At 41.9% G+C, this 20546-nt stretch overlaps 1 protein-coding gene across 1 annotated transcript in view; it reads right to left on the bottom strand.

The window, feature by feature from the left end:
• Positions 1-20546, bottom strand: part of AQR (aquarius intron-binding spliceosomal factor) — a 102133-nt gene that overhangs the window by 39846 nt on the left and 41741 nt on the right. Inside the window, exons 16-22 of the mRNA XM_034768924.1 lie at positions 20162-20303; positions 18521-18699; positions 14683-14850; positions 14207-14376; positions 8685-8926; positions 5908-6054; positions 5439-5508 (exon numbers count right to left, since the gene is read on the bottom strand). Coding sequence (XP_034624815.1) covers positions 5439-5508; positions 5908-6054; positions 8685-8926; positions 14207-14376; positions 14683-14850; positions 18521-18699; positions 20162-20303 — 1118 coding nt within the window. The remainder of the gene's footprint in view (positions 1-5438; positions 5509-5907; positions 6055-8684; positions 8927-14206; positions 14377-14682; positions 14851-18520; positions 18700-20161; positions 20304-20546) is intronic.

Consider the following 20546-nt stretch of genomic DNA (forward strand, 5'->3'; position numbering starts at 1 on the left):
ACAACCAGGAATGAAAACTTCCAGGAGAGAAGGCGAAGAGAGCAGGAAGCCAGAGGTTCGAAGGGAGGCCCCATGAGCCTCGACAGTACGAGATTCAAATCCAAGGGAGGGACATGGTCCCGGACGCGAGGATAGAGACGCTTCAGATCTTTCAAGAACTGGACTGTCATGATGTGAGCAAAGACCGACCTGCCTTGGAATGAAGGATGGAAAGTCGAAATAACAGAGAGGTGGACCCTGATCGATGACAGGGACAAGCCCTGAAGTTTGAGGTGAAGAACATAATCCAGGATCACCTGCAGCGAGGACTGCTCAGCCCAGATATGTCGTTCTGAAGCCCAGCACGTGAACCTTTTCCACTTGGCCAGGTAAGTTGCTCTGGTGGAAGTTCAGATGCAGAAGACTGACATGGTCTTGGGACAGCAGGTCCAGCCAGAGAGGTAGCCGCAGCGGGGCAGCTACCAAAAGGTCCAGGAGCGTGCCAAACCAGTGTTGGCAAGGCCACTCGGGAGCTATCATGAAAATCTTTGCCCTGTCCTGTTTGATTTTCATGAGGACTCTGTGGAAAAACAGCACTAGCAGGAAGGCGTACATCGGGACCCCAACCATGGGAGCAAGAAAGCATCTGATAAGGAACCCCTGTCCATCCCCCAGAGTGAACAGAACACTTGGCATTTCTTGTTCTGACGGGACGTGAACAAGTCCACCTGGGGAGTTCCCCGCTTTTGGAAGATCATACTGACCGCCTCCAGATGAAGCGACCATTTGTGGCAAGACGAGAAGGTCCTGCTGAGGTGATCTGCTAACACATTCCTGGTCCCGGGTAGGTGCACGGCTACCAGATGAATGGCATGCCACACACAGAAATCCAAAAGGCGGAGAGCTTCTTGGCAAAGGACCGACGACGTCGCTCCACCCTGCCTGTTGATGGAATACATTGTAGCAGTTTTGTCCATGAGGACCTGCACCACCTTGTCTTTCAGGTGAGGCAAGAAAGCCTGGCAGGCCCACTATGAAATGGAGGAAACGTCTGTGACCTTGGAACATGGAAATATGGAAATAAGCGTCCTTCAAGTCGAGGGCGGTGTACCAGTCTCCCAGATCCAAGGAGTGGATGATGGAGGCCAGGGAGACCATGCAAAAACTCAACTTCCTGAGAGACTTGTTCAGGCATTACAGGTCCAGAATGGGTCTTAGGCCCTCTTTTGCTTTTGGGATTAGGAAATAACAGGAGTAGAATCCCTTTCTGGTCACGTCCCAAGGGACCTCCTCCACTGCCACCATGTGCAGGAGGTTCTCAACCTCCTGAATGAGGACTTGCTTGTGAGAAAGATCCCTGAAGAGGGACAGGAAAGAGAGTGGGGTGAGGGAGGGAGGGCAGCCAAAAACTGTAGGGTGTAGCCTTGAGACACTATCTCCAGCACCCAGCAGTGACCAGCGAGCAGGCCAAATGGAAAGGAATGAAGATGGGTTGAGGAAAGAATGGGCTGGATCCTGGGAGGTGACTGGGGCATTGCTCTTAACCACACCTTCAAAACAAGTGCTTCTGGCCCCCAGCTGCTTTGCCAGGCCAGGCTGCGCAAGTGAACGGTAGGAGGAAGGGCAGCGGTGATTGAAACATCCCTGTCCCTTCTCCTTGCAGACCCTGGACGAGGCTGCCAAGGTCTTGGCGGCCAAACTGCTTTCTTGCAGACTGCAGCGTACACATGCCCAGTGAGTGAAAGGTGGCATCAGTGTCTTTTAACCCATTCAACCTCGCATACTGGGCCAAACGATGCGGGAGGGACTCCTTGAACTTATGGAGGGAGTCCCATAAACTGAAATTGTATCTCCCTAGGAGTGCCTCATGGCTCGCCACCTGGGATTGTATGCTGGCAGTTGAATAAATTTTCCTCCCGAACAGGTCCAATCATTTGGCCACTTTATTTTTGGAAGTCGAGCTGGTATGCCCTTGTTTATCTTTTTCACTGGCTGCAGAGACCACCAGCGAGCCTGGGGGAGGGTGGGTGTAAAAGTACTCAAACCCTTTGGTAGGGACAAAGTATTTCTTTTCGGCCCTTTTAGAGGTGGGAGGGATGGATGAAGGAGTTTGCCAGAGGGCCTTGGCAATTTTGAGGACACCGTGTGGTAGTGCAACACAGACTGGGGTAAGCTGACAGGACATTAAACAAGGTGTTTGCCTGCTCGGCCATTTCCTCCACCTCCAGGCCCAAGTTCTTGGCCACCTGTCAAAGTAGGGCCTGACGTTCTTTAAAATCGTCCGGCAGGCTAGCCTCTCAAGGGCCCCACAACCGTCTTGTCTGGGGACGAAGATGATGACTGTACTACCGGGAGAGGCCCTGGGGCATCTTCCCCCATGGGGGAGGGAAGCTTAAAGATGGATGTAGTCTCCTCTACCTTGACCTATGAGCGCGCCTCATGCACCAAGCCTGGTGCCACTGGTGCCACCAGCTGTTGCACCAAGGTGGCGCAGATGAACAATGCGAATGGGGCATTGCCATAACCGGCACTCCCCACGCACTCCAATAAGGCCATTGTGCTGGCCACTGGCCGTGCTGCCAAGGCGGTGCCGTTGATGTTGATGCGGCCTCAGGTGCCCATTCGCGCCGGTAGAGTCTCGGCGAGGGTCTGAACTGCCCTTCTGTGCTGGAGGAATCCCCTTCTGGTGACCACAGCGGGGCAGTCGATGCCTGAGTCTGCCTGCTGACTGTCGCTGTTGGAGACCAGTGCCCAGAGTGAGGCTGTTGCCCTGGATTTGAGGGGTATATATACCCCAAAATATGATCAAGCTAATTGCAACCATATTATGTGCACTCAGCCACTATGAATTAATGAAATAGAACACCACATAGTTAAAGGTTAATTTGGAGACAGGATTTCAGAAACAAGGTCATAACTACTGGCAGTTTTGCTAATCAGTATGGCAGTAGGGGAAGAAAAGGTAAATAGAGTGAAAGAAAATGCGTGGCTGGACAGCCTTGAGTCTAGATGCCTCTGATAGTAAAAGTTTATTGAAAGTTAAGACAAGTGATGATTTGGTAGGGGTCATTATGACCTATGTGTTTTGTAGAAGTTAGTTATAAAAAGTTTAGATAATAAAGCGTGTTTGGGAGCAGTCCTTGGGACTCATCTTGGGAGAGACCTTTTCCTGACATCTTCACTCCCCAACAGGGAGGTGTTTGGCCAGCCCTGACCTGTCATTGATTACTCAATACCATCTCAGAATATGGGCAAATATCTGGGATATTTTAAACCTATTGCTTATGTCTGCGTGTGCTTAAATCTAATAAACTGCAGTGTCAGACAAGAGCATGCTTACTTGCAGTACTCTTTCATCAGACAGAATTGCTGAGTTCCTGTTGATTTATTCCTTACACAGCCAGGAGTGAAATAGTTAAGTTGCCCCTGTTGGGGATTCTGACAACCCCAGGTAACAAGGGGATCAGTGCCGGTATCAAGGGGACCGGAGACATGATGGAGAGCACACCCACGGGGTAAGCGACCAGGACCTGTGCCGAGAGGATGACCAGTGGGAGGGCAAACGGTGCCAGTAGTACGGAGAACAGTGTTCCCCTCTAGGCGATCCATGTTGATACGGCGGGGACCGCAATCGCAGTGACCCAGGACAAGCCCCAGAGGATTTGGGCTGTGACTCCGGTGATCTGCGGCGCTGCTTTGTCTCAGGGGATCGCTGGTGCTCCACTGCCTTGAGATGTCTTAGTGGCTGGCTTGCCCTTGTGGTGAGCCTTTGCGGATACCTGCGGCACCTGCTGCGTTAACAGCACAGGCGGAGGCCTCTGCTCTCTTAGCACCGGGACAACTTGTGAAGGTGTTGGTGACGTCAGGGGTTTAGGTCCCATGCCACTCCCGGGAGTCGGTGGTGGACCTTTTAAGGGGGCTAAGGGCCCCGACTGGGGAAGCACGAACGAGTGGCTCCTGAGTGGCCCAAAGTGTGTTCCTTACCTGATGACCCATGGCCCTTCTTGCTTGGTGCCGGGGAGCCATGCTTTCTCATCTTCTTTTTGGGCACTGGCGACGTGGAATGGTACTTGGCAAGTCCTGGTGGGACAGCACGGAAGCCGGACGAAGGGCGGACTCCATGAGGAGAGCCTGTAAACGAAGAGCCCGCTCTTTCTGTGTGCGGGGCCGAAAGTTTTTACAAATACAGCACTTATTTCTCATGTGCGATTTCCCACAAGCACTTGAGGCAGCTGCTATGGGGGACACTTATAGGCATAGGCCTGTTACAGTCCATGTAGGGCTTAAACCCAGGAAACTGGGACATGCCTCACCTGGGACTCTAACTTCTAACTACACTTAACAAGTACTTAAAACTAACTACTATAAACAAACTATTTACAAGGCCTTAAGGCTCGAAGTCAGGAAAGACAAAAAACCGCTAGCCCGTGGCTATGCAAGGAAAAGCGCTCCGACTAACCACCACAGGTGATAAGAAGGGACTGAAAGGGCATATGGATGACGGCGCCTAATAAACTGACATTTGAATGTGGCTCTCAAGGGGGCGTCACTGCCGACCCTACGGATACCGCTAAGACAAAAAACTCTGACGACCGTGCACACACCTAGAATGGAATCGACAAGAGCAAGCACTCGAAGAACAGTAACTAATAAGTAAAGTTTCATTTTCTTTCCTTCCTCTGTGTTTGTGTGCTACATAAGAAGAGATGGAGAGGAAAGCAAAGATAGCATGAGGCCTAATTTCAAAAAGCAGCATTGAGTGCCTAGACACTCAATCTCCTTGTTGAACAGTGGTGTGGAGAAAGAAGAGTCAGTGAGGTATTCGGAGTAGTTAATTTAAGGAAAGACAACAGCTGGCTGGCGAAAAAGACACTTATGAGCAGAAAATTTACTTAAGAACTGTGACCCCTGCACTGGTCATGACTACATTCAAGCAAAATCAAGTTCAATACTATAGATTATGTCCTCAGTTTTGGAAGTGAGGAACTGAAATTCTCCTGAGGGGCCAGATTGAAGCTCACTGAAGTCAACAGAAAGGCTTTCACTGCATGCAATGGGTACTGCATCAGGCCCAAGATATTGCAATTACTGTAAATACAACCAAAACAGTCACAAATTTAGCTCAGAATCACTGTACTCTAAAATTAGTAATCTCCCTCCCCCAGCAAACACACACATGCATGTCAATTCAGTGATCCAGAAAGAATCCCCAACCACTGGAACACAGGACAGAATTCTAGTCAGAGGTTTTCTTTGTTTGTTTGCTTTTTGTTTAAGGGAGAGGATGTTATTGGGTGTTTCCTTTTCTTTTTCTGCTGGTAGGAAGAAAACACAAAACACAATCATAGTAGACATAGAAAATGCAAGTTACCCGAACTTCAGAGAACCTCTCCTAAACTTAAATAGCATAATTTTCAACAAGAAATACAGTAATAACTCTTTATTATTATTGTCCTTACCATAGTCAGCCCAGGTTGCATTCCTGCACGTATAGCCTCAATCTGAGTATGAGTAAATTGAATAGTATTGCTGTAACGAACAAAAATAGGTTCAATAAATGCAGAAAATATAAAAAAGGTGTTTTTAAGGGACTGTCTACGTGGGACACTCAAAAAAAAATCCAAATTAACTAAAGGTCTGAATTTAAAGTGGATTAGCTAAAATGCATTAAACTCCTTTGGACATTCATTCACAATTAAAGCGGCCTTAATTCAGTCTAGCTCACTTCTACTACCCACTGAAATAAATAAATACATAAATAAATATAGAATAAATATCCTCTGATTGTTGTATAAGCAGAAATTATTCCAGATTGTGTAACCAAACCAATGTGGAAATTCATTTGCAACCTACAATAAAATGTTGGTCTCCCAGACACTGGATTGTTACTTATGTATTTGCACAGGCACAAAGTTATAACAATATTACCGTTTGGGTTGATTGTATGGATATGGTCCCCTGTTGGGAATAACATGAGGTTCCACAATTAATGTTTTAGCTTCTTCAGTCTTTTCTTCATTCTCATCCTCTTCTTTCCGTTTCTTCCCTTTTCCTCCCCTTAGTGGGAAAGTTATCCTGTAAAACATATTTGTAAAGTTTCAACTTCATTTCCTTCACAAGTAGGTCAGATACTCTTTCATATACATTTTTAGAGCACCATCAAATGACATGGCACTCTATATACATAAATAAGCTATTCCATTTCCCAAAGATCTTACAATCGTAAGACAAAACTCAAGACTAGAACAGGCTGGAAAATACTGATTCATTGGAGTAAAATGTTTCACCAAGTCTATTTCTCACTTGGGAGTAGGACAACCTGTGCAGCCAGCTGTCCCAGAAGTCCGAAAGCCCTGGGATACTCAACACAGGGCAGTGCACATGGCCCCAGACCCTGGGAGCCAATCCTAAAACTTCTAGGCTCCTAGCTCCACAGCAGGGACTCTGCAATCTCTGGTTCAAGCAGGGAGCCTAGCAGCCCTGAAAGTCCCAGCAGAATGAAAATGACATTCTTTTCAATTTCATGGCTACTATTCAGGAAGTAGCAATCAGGAAATTGACACGAATGACAATTTCATACACTTGGTCTCAGGAACACAGTATTTTGGTGTTTCCAAAACCAATTTTTCAGGGATCTCTGGTTTGCCAAGGAATTTTGGTAATTTTGCTTTGGTTCCAAATTTGAACCAAAAACAAATCTGGAAATACCAAAACTTCTCCTGAACCAAAACCCGAGTTTCGGCCAGCTCTACTCAAGACAAGACAATAGGACAACAATCCAGGAGAGAGAAAATGTGGGATTACTGATGAGGCACAAAAGGATTTGGTTGAAGAGGTTAGTTTTAAGGAGTAATATAGAGGTGGAGAGAACGTGTACTTGGCAAATGAGGACAGGGAAAGTGTTCTAGTCATAAGACATGGGGTAGAAGATAGAGAATTGGAAAAAGATAATATGAACAAACAGTAAGGTGAGATCGTATGGAATAGCACAGAGGGAGTGGGGGAGCAGAGATGTAGGTGGGGGTCAACATAAATATAAATATATGATAGAAAATAATAGACACTCTACAGACAGAAGCAATGGACTCTTCTGTAAACATTGGTGATACCTCACTCCTTGTAGTAGTGTTTCCTTTGCAGATTGCCTACATTATTTTTATGACACTAGCACAAAGAGCTCCTGCATCCTCCAATTCCATTTAATATTATATTGTGACAGACACATCTTCATGGTACAGCATATTAGTAAGAAATATCTTTACAATGTAATGGGGCTATAAATTAAGATGGAGGGCTTCTTTTTGTGGCAAGGGCTGTGTAAATCAAAGGAAAAATCTGTGATAGGCAATAAGTGCTCACATCTTCTCTTTGTGTAGGGACTACACATCTATCATCAGATGTTACAGATGAAGAGGCATTTTGAAAGACTTTAATGACTTATATTCGGCTAAAGACAGGAAATCCTTACTATTCATTTCCCAGGAGAAATTAAAAATAAAGGTTACATGGCATTTTGAGATTTATTGGAATAAAACTACAGAATGCAATTTCTAGATGTTAGAACAGAGGTTCTCAAACTAGGGGTCGGGCCCTCAGGGGATCGTAAGGTTATTATGTGGGTGGGTCGTGAACTGTCAGCCTCCACCCCAAACCCCGCTTTGCCTCCAACATTTATAATGGTGTTAAATATATAAAAAAGTGTTTTTAATGTATGGGGGGGGCGGGGTCGCACTCAGAGGCGAGCTATGTGAAAGGGGTCACCAGTACAAAAGTTTGAGAATCACTGTGTTAGAACATATCATCTTGCACCTCACCCACTGGTTGTATATAGTTTCTCACACATATATTGTCCCATTATTATATTGCACCTCCCTTTCTCCCCAACTTATTCCATCACCTTATACTTAGATTGTAAGGTTTTCAAGCCAGGAATTATCATTTTGTGTGTGTACAGTGCCTAGCACAATGGGGTCCTGGATCCTTGACTGAGGCTCCCAGCCACAATCACAATACAAATAAATTATAAGTAGTCTGGGTGCCTTATTCTACATTGCCCACTACATATCCATAAGGTACTGTCTTTCTCCCCCCACTTCACATCCTTCAAGACTCATGTCTGCCAAAACACATATCTAATTAAATGATAGCTAGACTGACAGATGGGAAGGAGTTGACACTTTTTATATTTATGATAGAAAAGATGTCAAATGTAAAATGTATATACACACACACATATATACACACACACACACACACACAATATACAATCTGTGTGTGTGTGTGTATGTACGTGTGTGTGTGCGCGTGTGACACACACACACACACACACACTGATTGTAACCCCACCCTTCATATATCACTTTCCCCTACAGACTGTCAATTGTTTGGGTCAGGGACAATGTTTTCATACGCATTCATATAGGGTGTGGCACAATGACATCCTGATCCTAATTTTGACCTTTGGATGCCACTGCAATATTACATATTAATAATCAATTTCAACAGCAGCTCTTATGAGCTATTTTCTCAGGCAAAAGAACATACTTGAGCCATTGAACTAAACTGACTTACTTTTCCGGTACCAGCTTCACTATGGTACTTTTTAGGAATAAAACTGAAATGACTTAAATTTATACCATGGTTTAATTGGAGAATTATCTGATCAGACTGTCTGAGACCAAGTACATCTGAGATTCTTAGATCACCTGAAAGGGGGTTTCTGTAGAGCTGGATTGTCAACAGTTACTTTTATGTTATATCCAGGAAAACTGGCTTTTAAATGATCAATGGAGAGGAAGGTGTCATTAAAATCCAGAGAAGCAATCTGATTTGGCATTTTTGAATAATGAGCGCTGCTTGGGTCTCCATATCCAAGGATGATGTCATGCAACCAATCAGGAACCACACAGTCTGTGTTCATCAGATTCCTAATAGTCTCCAGAACAGCCTGTGAGTGACAAAACAGAAGATGAATCAGTAAAAGTGACATCTTTTATCATCACAACGTAACAAACTGAAGATTAACTCTCTGAAGTACCCCAGCATCCCAGTGTGTTTCCGAGAAAAAAAAAAAAAAAAAAAAAAAGTTATTTTCCACTGACAAGTGTTTGGTTAGATTGAATCAGTTGCTATATTTTCTGCTGATGTTGTCATTAAATAGCCTGTTCAATAAAATGTCAGTATTCAAGCAGAACAGTCTAAATACTGAACTATCCCATTAGTGAGCACTAATTTAACCCAAATGAAACTATAGATTATTTGGTTCACAATGGTGACTGTACAGTGCCACCAATCATCATCATCATCACTGAAGTGCCAGAGCTGTCAGAAGTGTGATTTTTTAAAAGTGGCACTTCGATGCTGTAACTCTGTATCCGGTGTGTTTGACCATTATATGCTGAATTTACTAATAATGGCACTTTTCTTTTCTCAATGCTGCAAAGCAAATATACTGTAGCTACAGATGGGCATGCTGTATTTTATTCTGCCTCAAACAATCATCAAAATTTCCAGGAAGTTCTTATTCCAGAATCCTTATGGATGGGGAAGGTGTCAGAAGCAGAAAAACATGGAAAGAAACAAACAAACAAAAAATACACAAAATTATTTTGAGATACAAGTTACAGACCAGGAATAAATTGGGAACACAAGGATGTGATAACATTTTTATAACAACTGTTCCATTTAGAAACTACTGAACTTCCTATTCAACGTTTCATTAACCTGAGGTACTACGTAATTTTGTGCTTGAGCACTGTTCAGATACTGTACGTTTTGGAGCTGTAGATCCCTCAGAATGATTCGTTTTTCAGAACTCACGTAGTCTAGTACTAGTGTCCCTGAAGAGTTATTATTCTAAAACCAGTCCTTAGCTCAAAAAGCAAAATGAGCTGTTTAAAGCTGTCTGCCCTCCTAAGCATCATCTGAGTGCATACAATACACACAGTACAAGCACTCACAGGTTTAAGCCAACTGAGAAGCACAAATCAGCAGGAAACATCTGGAATTTCATTCTGGGTATAAATGACAGGTTTCCTGGCTGATAAAGCAATTTAAATACATATTAGGAGTAGGTCAATTTATAATACTTATTTTAATTCCCTCAACTTTAATAGCCCACGATATCAGGAGAACAAGCAACTCAAAAGGCAAATCGAAAGAGCTTGTAAAGTTAAGGACTAGTTTATATTCATGACTTCACAGAGATGCCAGTACATGATGCCCTCGATGCTTCCTCAAACTTCTTTTGACACGAGTCAAAAACAGATAACAAATGTCACATCTAGAGGATGATGATGCTTAGTGAGGGGGAAAGAAGGGAATAGATTGTGTGGTTTTGCATAATTTTGAACTTAGTGAGATCTTATTTCTCAGAAGCAGCACAACTAATTACAACACAGGGATATCCTAGATTATCCTTCTAAATGGTTATATTCAGTCTTTGGGTGGAAAGTATAGAAATATGTCCCTAACGTTAAATATTACTTTGATGAATGCACAGACATGGAAACTTGGTAAGATAACCCATATAAGATAACACTGCTGACCTATCACAGAGAAGTGCTGACTATCATATCTAGCAATCCGATTATGTTCGCACTTCTGCTGCTGTCATATTTGCTTAATTTACTACACTGAACAGGTTTTTTTGGCTGCTCTCCCCCCTGCAGGCTCAGCATAAAAATCAGGCTGTCTTCTATCTGCCTGACACATTATTAACATTAATCATTCTAGAGTAATACCTTGCTTTCTGTTAACTGGCTGAAGTTGGTGAGAAGATATACAATAGATATGGATAATCTGTACTCCAATTTATGAACAGCTAATTATTTGTTTTGGCTTAATTGAATAAATGTGAAATTAAGGAAAACTAACAAGTAAGGCTTTGTGCAGTTGATTTTTTTTTGTTCTGTCCATTGGTTGTAAATACCCTGTACAAAACTAAAAACTACATTTCCATCCTTTGCCAAACACAAACCAAACTAAAGTATCCATTACAGTTCAAAATTAACTTGGTTTTATTTCTTTATTTGCATCACAGCAGAGACCCAGGAATTAACTGCTGCTATGATGCCAAAAATTCATCTGCAAACAACATTAATTTCATAATTTTCTGACTTTTCAGTGCTTTGCTTTGCAATTGTAAGCATATTTAAAAAAAAAAAAAAAAAAAGAGTCACGAGCCATTGTTTCATTTCAGATACACTCTTCCATATCACATTAAAAAGACCGGGATCTTTTTGCCTCCCTTCTTAAGCAGCTTCACAGATCATATTCCACAATCCCCTATGAAAACTAGAATTTCATTCAACTTTGTAATGCATGGACATAAATATTTCCAATAGAATCCTACCATATCTATTCAATGGCAATTTCCCTTCGGTTTATATTTGCACCATGCACTTTGGCCATGGAATGCACATAAAAACCGTAACTTAGTGTTCTGTTTTGTTTTGTTTTTTGTTTGTTTTCAAATCTGAAGGTGTTTGAATATCCAACTGATAACAGGAAGCTACCTTCACTCTTAACTGGAGCAGCAGCAGCTGAGATGTTGAGTTATAGGTCAACTCCTACAAAATGCACTCTCATGAGAATTCTTTCCTCAATTTGGTCTTTTATTTAAAACGACAAAAACTATGTAGAAAAGAGCTGAACTAAGATGTGTTTCCCTTCAGCACTTTGTGCTCATGGCACAATGGCTAGAAATTAAGATTTAAAATAGTTTCCTCTCTCTTGCATTATCCTAATATTCTCTGAACAATGAGAATCTGTACAAGAGATAAATCAAGGGCTGTATCATAGGTTTGTGCTGGGCACGGCTCAGCTATGCCTCTGCTGCCGCTATCTATGGTAGCACAGCTACACTGCTATTTATACTTGTGCTAGCAGGAGTATCTGTACACAAGCAGGGGAATCACCTCCCTACTTCAGAGAGTAGATTAGCCAAAGATGGCTAACCTGCACATTTTTAGCCACAAGACCTCTTCCCAACAGTAGCCTAAGACGCACATCCTTATTTGGCAACAGAATGGCCGGAAAAGGTCCTCAAGCTTTTGGAAGAAGTCAATACTAAATCTCAGAACTTGAATAAAACATGGATAAAGTGGAAGAAATAACAAGTGGGGATAATAAGCAGTGATACATAATAAGAAATCTGAACAGATAAGTGATGTAACATTACCTCAAGTCCAAAGCAAAACAACAGATGACATAGATAAGACTGCAAAGAGCAAAAGAAAACACTGCACATGTGCACTGGAGACATAATGAAGGACAAAGAAGCTCTTACAGTATAACAAGCTGGAAAAATCAATACTGTGCTTCAAACATAAAAATACTCGGATTGTCCAAAACTAAGCAGGCCCTGAGCTTTTCTTGACACATGGATTCTCACATAAGAACAGCCATACTGAGTCAGACCAAAGTTCCATATAGCTCAGTATCCTGTCTTCCAACAATGGCCAATGCCAGATGCCCCAGAAGGAATGAACACAACAGGTAATCATCAAGTGATCCACCCCTGTCCTCCCAGCTTCTGGCAAAGAGGCTAAGGACACCATCCCTGTCCATTCTCACTAATAGCCATTGGTGGACCTATTCTCTATGAACTTATCTAGTTCTTTTTTGAACCCTGTTATAGCCTTAGCCTTCACAACATCCTCTGGGGCAAGGAGTTCCACAGGTTGACTGCCTTGTGTGAAAGGAGTTCCACAGGTTGACTGTGCGTTGAAGATGACTATATCAGAGTGTTATAAAGTATATGGAGTTCCCCTTCATAATTCTACAAAGAACATGACGATGGTGAATCAAGTGAAATTATTTGAGTGACGGTGACTATTCCTGTGCTGATGTGAAAGTAGTGGCCCCTCCTGATCCCCACCACAGCACAGTGACTTGGTTTCAGTCATTTTATTTCCCTATGTGGGTCCCATCATTCAGGCGAAAAGTTGCATGCTTATCCCACTAAATGAGCTGACTTTTTTTTATTATTTATTTATTATTGCTATACTCAGTCAAGTTGTGGATGGAATACAAAGCAAAATACAGACCTTTATGAGACTCTGAAAGAGTGATAGGCAATGGAAATTAGAATACAGAGTGCATACAAAGCAGAAGGGAATGATCTCACAAGATGTGTAGTGGTTTCTCATTAGAGCCCTGTGCAGATACACAATTTATATCCGTGGATATAACACGGTGAAAGCAGCAGCATGTTGGGCCGCTGCTTGCAGAAGCCAGCGCCCAGCCCACTCTTCCTTTCCACAGTAGTGTGCATCTCCTGTCCGGGAGCGTGCGAGACGCTTGCACACACTAGCATGACCAGGGACACCTGCTGGTGAGCCTGATGCCCATCCCAGTGGGCAGGGCAGGGGGTGGCACAGCTGGTCTCATTCGTTGTCACTAGAGACCTGCAGCTCTGTGGATATCTGCTTTATATCCCAAATATAAATTGTGTATCCACGCAGGGCTCTATTTCTCAGTACTGTTTTCTAGTTGCACCATTTTTTGTGACCTTTATATTTGTAGTCTGAAACTTATAAACAGACTTTCAGTAAATATTACCCTCTCAATTGTGTATAGGTTCATTTCAGAGGTTGGCTGAAGTTTCCTAGCATTTATTATTTTTAAGATGCATCTTTACAAATTTTCTTTGTATTTAACATACTGTCCACACCCAAATTAACATGCACTCAGTGCACCTGCAGAGACCGCCCCATCTCAGAGGGAGCCCGACCACCAGGGGGCGGGGGGAGCAACAAAAACACTTGCACACACAAAAACCCAGGGGCAGGAAGGAGGCAGGACCCCACCTGCACACTCTGGCAAGAGCCAACAGGCCAGAGAGGTGAGCCAGGCCAGCCCTGCAGGACAGAAGCTGCTCTGGGGTGAGTGTTGGGTGGGTCTGTACTCCAACCACCCCACCCTCAGGACTCCCATACCCCGAGGCAGGATCCAACCCCACTTGGAAGCCTCCCACTCTGGGGGACTGGACCTTATTTCCCCTCCCCAACCTCAGGGGGCAGTCCCAATTGCCATTGTGTACCAGGACCCAAAACTCTTTAATCCAGCACCAACACTGTTGTTAAACAGTTGAGGGAAATAAATTCTAGCCAGCTTTTTTCCACCAATCTTAGTCAATGACATATAGTACATATATTTCAACAACTCTTCCAATTCAACACATTCAGAAACTATTATCCTAAGAACAGCTATAATGTAGCTTTACCTTAAAGTTGTTTTCTTTTGGCTTTCTCCTCATAATTATATTGAATGTCTCATAGACATCTTCTGCTCCATTTTGGATTGTGTTTGTCATGTCCTGTTGATATTGGTTAGGATCCAGAAATACTCTAAATGTTCTTGAGTCTCCTTTAAGTCTTGGTTTGGGTTCTGGTCCTGTTTATATTTGAAACACAAATCAAAAGTAGATTAAAATAAGAAAACAGTGTTGAAAGCAGATTAAGAAACATTTTTTAGGAGAAAAATAATCTCTTTTGAAACAGAATTAAGACAAATTCACTTTGAAGCTCATATTTACAAGTATGATTTATTGGCATACTTCCATACCATTTCTAATGTTTTCAGAAATAGGTCTATTTTGTTCTAAAAAACAAAGACCAATTCATACCAGCTAATAGACTGGTTGATTATTTGTTCCAAAGGATTATATAGATATATATAGTTTAAAAATCATCATCATACCTTCTTCAATGACACGTCCTTTATCATCCAACATGCCCTGGATTTCACATCCCCTGACGTACACCAGGCCAGTTTGCTCAACAAAAAGTCTCCTTCGATCAAACTTTGTGCCATAAGGTTGTGTTGGACGCACCGTAACTAAAAAACAAACATCGTGCTTGCGCAGACCTGATTGAAAACGGGAAAAAGTTGAGTTATTTGGTTTATTCACCAACAACTGCCGTGTTTGTTCCTTAACAAGCAATTGGAAAGGTGTACAACAGGCAAGCTTCTTTTCAACCTTTTGGCTAAAATGAAGGGTCATATCATTTTAGTGGTCAATATAATTTGTACTGGGGGATTATGTCCTGCTTTTAGAGGATACAGAATCAACAGTCTTTTTTAATCTGTCTTTGATACTACAATTAGGCTAGAATACTTCCAAGTTTAGGGATAATTATGTAAGACATTTTAAATAAAATTCTATAGAAAGTTAAGGAAAATTTGGTGCTCTACAGAGGGGTTTCAGTAAGTTCCCTTCCTAGGTCTCTTCCAACTCTATATTTCTAGGAGTCTATAATTTTCCTCCTTCAAAAAACTCTCCTTTGTCATGATCCCCATTAGAGAAAAAAAAAAAAAAAAACTTGTCAACAAGGCCACTTGTTAAAGGCCAGTGCCTATAACGCTGACTAGTATTGTCTCATTGTTTCCTTGTACTCCCCCACCTCTCTATATCCATTTGGGGTCTCTTGTCTTATACTCTGATTGTAAGCTCTTTGGGGCAGAGGCGGTCTTTATTCTGTGTTTGTTCAACACCTGGCATAGTGGGGTCTTGGTCCATGACTAAGGTTGCTCAGTGCTACAGTAATGCAAATAATAAATACTCTAAAACCAATGCAGACTGGACCAAATGGTTAGGTAATCAGAGAACAATTTAAAAAAAAATCTAACTAAAAAATACAAGTAATGACTTCTGGAAAGAGTCTGCTTAACAAACAAAATGGAAATGGAAAAAAACAAGAAGCAAAGACAGAACAGGGGAGCTTTAGACAATATAGTTAGAATGAATTATTTTGCAAAGAAAATGTAAAAGAAAGATCCATCTATGGAGACATCAGGGAAGAGAGAGACCAGGACTGCAGAATGTTTTTTAAAATAGATAGTGTGGATTCAGGGACTTGTCTGAGTTCCTAGCACAAACCTCTCAGATGTCCAGCATACATCAGATATCCTGCTTTTCAGACAATACTCTAGTCCATCTTTTACCATGCTGCCATTGATAGTCAATAATAGGTTATTGATCAGAAATATCTGAAACTGCGTAACCATTGTAGTTGGCTTACTGAACTGTACAGAAGGTATCTATCCTTTCCATGTGACAACAATAAACCTAATATGGAAATTCACCTCTACCCCGATATAACGCTGTCCTCGGGAGCCAAAACAATCTTACTGCGTTATAGGTGAAACCGCATTATATCGAACTTGCTTTGATCCGCAGAAGTGCGCAGCCCCGCCCCCCCGGAGCACTGCTTTACCATGTTATATTCGAATTTGTGTTATATCGGGTCGCGTTATATCGGGGTAGAGGTGTACCTATTAATACTACTGAGAAGCTACTATGTTACAAAGCCGCATCTGAGCTGGGACTTAAACTCATATCACAATCCAAAAGTTCTATCTTTTGCCATAAACTCAATCCATTTTACTGCATGTTCTGCATTTAGCATTTGTGCTATGTGACAGCCTACATAGCCAACACACTATCCAACTCTAGCATATTTAACAGATCTTGCTCTAACTGAATTTAAGGACTATCAGTCAATGTCACTGCAGAATATGAATAATTGCTTCTATGCAGCTTGCCAACAAGGTCAACTCAAGTGTAATTCCCTAAGCACGTAGTGTTGCCTACTGATACCACACTAGGAAACATAGGATATACAGTGCCAGCTGGCAATTCCTGACAATATTAAGAAGCACAACCAGAAAAACACTGGCTTTAATCAAGTCAAAGCCCATCACCTTTCCATTGTAATATAAAAGGGATCAGATTTGCTCCACAACTTTAACAAAAGGAGACTACCAGCATGCAGGCTACACCATCTCCACACTACTTGTCTACTCTGTTCTTGTTAGCAAGCAGGGTATTACTTTTACAAGAGGAATGGTGTCATGGTGTAACATAGAAGGTACATGTTGGGCTTGCTGTCAGCGTGCTTATCCAGTTGAGTAGTTTTCACTTGAATAATCCTGCAATTTTAATTTTGGAGGGCTCTTGATTTCTCAAGAGTTTTGGAGGATTTTAAAGTAACCTATGGAGGTTTCCATCTTGATATCCCATTAAAGTAAATCATACAATATAAAAGAATATTATGGCAAGCTTTTTTAAAAAAAAATAAATATTGAAGGCAGATCTTATGTAAAACCATTACCCCGTACATTGCAGACACTTTCCCTTTTCATGTTAATTATTCCAACAACAGTATAGATATAGACAATTTTTATTTTGGAGACATATTCTCTTTTCAAAGTCAATGCCAATAAGCATCTCTAAATCAGTACATACAAAGATGCAAACATAAATAAGATTTTCAACTACTACTTCTGCAAAAGCGACTGCCAGGCCTTGTCTAGATATAGCATATGTCAAAAGGAGGAGTGCTTCTGCCAGCATAGTAACTCCACCTCCCCAAATGACATTAGCTAAATGACAGAAGCATTTGTCTATCAGCTTCTAGAGTGTCTACAGAGGGGATTTTGCCGCCATAGCTATGTGGCTAGATGGTGTAGCTTTTTCACACCCCTGACCAACACAGTTATGCCAACAAAACGTAGTGGTATAGGCCTGCGCCAAGTTTGCTTGGTTTGTGTAGTTCTAGGCTGTCTAACGAACAGACGACAGAACAGGGCACTGTTGCCATCACGACAAACTTTATTTGCAGAGGTTTATGCAACTACCACTCAGCTACAAAAAGGTGGAAAGTATGTTCTGACAATGGCTTAAATTGTGGTTGTTAATTTGGCGAGCACCACATGTACACATCAGAAAGGGGACAGCTTCTGAACAGGATGAAGAACAATTAAGAACAATTTAAAAAAGAACGCTTTAGAGTGAAAGATTACTGTAGAATCCTGTAGTGGTAGGTGAAAAGCTGAAAATGTAGTGGGGCTTTACCTTGCAGAGCTGAGGGAGAGACCTGACTATAAGTACATGAGCCAGAATAAAGAGAATGGAAGACTGGTTAGGAACAGGCCCTTTCTGCCTTGCCCAGATGGAGAATGGTTGTCATTTCACATAAAACAGTTTGAGTCTGCTACTGATGGAACTAACAGACCTAGTTCTTTTAGCTCAGGCAACAGAGGATCAGGTTTTTAGGTCCAGAGGTCCCATGTTCAATGAAAAACTGCTGACAACGCATCCTAGGGTTTCACTTTACAGAAGTTTTCCTGTTTTATTTTAAGGACTACTGTGGAACAATCACAAAGCCTATTGCCAAATACTTGGTAAAAACTCTTAGGGCTGTGGAAAGTTCAAACCACTAGGGTGATTTTTGAACTCTTATTTTTTCTATATCAATTTATTTTTCAAAGCACCATAAAAATATTGACTATATAAAGTTTATATTTTTTTTTTTATATTTTAATTAGATTTTTACAAAATAAAGGTTTAAATCTCCTGTTAAAACTGAACTCTGCATACCAACATTAATAGTGTAGCTACTTCTGCGCCATAATATTGAGCAGGATCAGGGTACTTTAACACTAATATTATGAGAGCTCTACACTTATCCCAAATTCTGATAGTATGTATTTATGATGGGCATGGAATGTTCATTACTGACATAAAAATAAGCACCTTGCCATTCATTTTTGATGTGATCTCTGACGTTCAAATGAATTGTAACATCTGCTCGTACTCTCATTGGCCAGTTTTCACCGATGTTGGGCTTTGCCACCTCTACTACAGTGAAAGACACAATGGGTTGTGCCATTCGAGCCCATCCACCAAACACAATGCCTCCATATTCTGATTTCCTAAAACAATTAAAAAAAAATCAGTGTTGTGTTAGAGCCATTAACCATTGCTGCATTCAGATTTTCTTTAAACTGCTGAATAATTTAAAAATCACATAATCAGCTCCAATTTTTGAGAGATATGAGGAAGCAGAATTCCAGAATTTAAAAGCACGAAATTTTAGCAAATCTTGTAACAAATAATCAACATATAATGTAAACTAACACATTTTAATTTCATACTCTCACCTCCTGTGTGAAGGTAAAATTTGTGATGACATTTCAAAAATGAAGTCATCCAAGGAAAGCGAGAAGATGAGAACACCACAGAAAGATTTAATGGATATGAAAGGGAGACTACACCCTATGCACTACAGAAAACGTAGAGAGGAAAAAGAGTACGGGTGACATATATAGGTGGGATTTTCAAAAGCACTCAGCACCGGTGTAACTCTGCTCCTAGTGAAGTGAGTGATAACATTTTGACTTCACTGGGAACATAGTTAGGCCAATACTGAGTACCTGTGAAAATCCCACCAGTACTACCCATCCATAACACTGATACAAATGATCAACAATTAAGAACAATTGTTAATACAGTGAAATTTGTGGTTAACATTTAAGACAAATAAGGTCTTAATGTTACTAAAGGAATACTAGTCAGCACATAGTGGTCACAAGTGTTCTTCATGGGCAACCATACCCAAAATATATTTTCATAATCTTATTAGAAGATTAATCTTGCATGAAACAGTATTTTAGAAGAGATTATGGAACACCACATTTATACCTTTGTAACAACTGGAAACAGTTGGTTACTACAAAGGGTACGTCTATACTTACCTCCGGGTCCGGCAGTAAGCAATTGATCTTCTTGGATCAATCCCGGAACTGCTTGCCGTCGACGCCGGTACTCCTGCTCCATGAGAGGAGTACGCGGAGTCAATGGGGGAGCCTGCCTGCCACGTGTGGACCCGCGGTAAGTTCGAACTAGGGCCTGGTCCCCACTAAGCCCCCACTTCGGACTAAGGTACGCAAATTCAGCTACGTTAATAATGTAGCTGAATTCGAAGTACCTTAGTCCGAACTTACCGCAGGTCCAGACGTGCCAGGGAGGCTCCCCCGTCGATGCCGCGTACTCCTCTCGCCGAGCTGGAGTACTGGCGTCAACGGCGAGCACTTCCAGGATCAATTTCTCGCGTCTTAACCAGATGCGATAAATCGATCCCAGAACATCAATTGCCTGCCGCCGGACCCTCCAGTAAGTGAAGACGTACCCTAAGATACTTCAACTTCAGCTACGTTATTCACGTAGCTGAAGTTGCGTATCTTAGTTCGAAGTGGGGGGTTAGTGTGGAGCAGCCCTTAGATGAATGTATCCACTTTATATTATAGATGTCACTAATTATTTTTTCCCCAAAAAGCTTTAGCTACTTCCTACATTGTGGTGTTTGGTTTGTTTTAGTTAATACAGAAATATTACCAAGGTTTCATCCTACTGACACTATCCTCAATGTCCTGTCTGATCTCATACGTAGACTCTAAGCGGAAGAGATTGAAGTTCCGTAGAAGGTAGTCATGAAGAGTCAGAAACTGCAAATTCAGTTTAGGAAGAGCGAGGCAGCCTAAGGAAAAAAAAAACATTAAGTCCATCTTCTGTCTATAAATGTAACAAATTCATTGGTTTTACATATTCATAAACACTATATAGAATTCCATCATCATGCTTTAGTCGTGATACGAGAAGATTTAAAGAGTCCTTTCTTCTAAAGCCACATACTACCAAAAAAAAAAAAGGGGGGGGGACAGCACAAAGGCCATCCCTCTCCCCCCCCTTTGTAAATCACCTTCAAGCGATGTAACTGTAT

Source organism: Trachemys scripta, chromosome 4 (assembly GCF_013100865.1).
Source record: "Trachemys scripta elegans isolate TJP31775 chromosome 4, CAS_Tse_1.0, whole genome shotgun sequence".
Taxonomy (NCBI): domain Eukaryota; kingdom Metazoa; phylum Chordata; order Testudines; family Emydidae; genus Trachemys; species Trachemys scripta.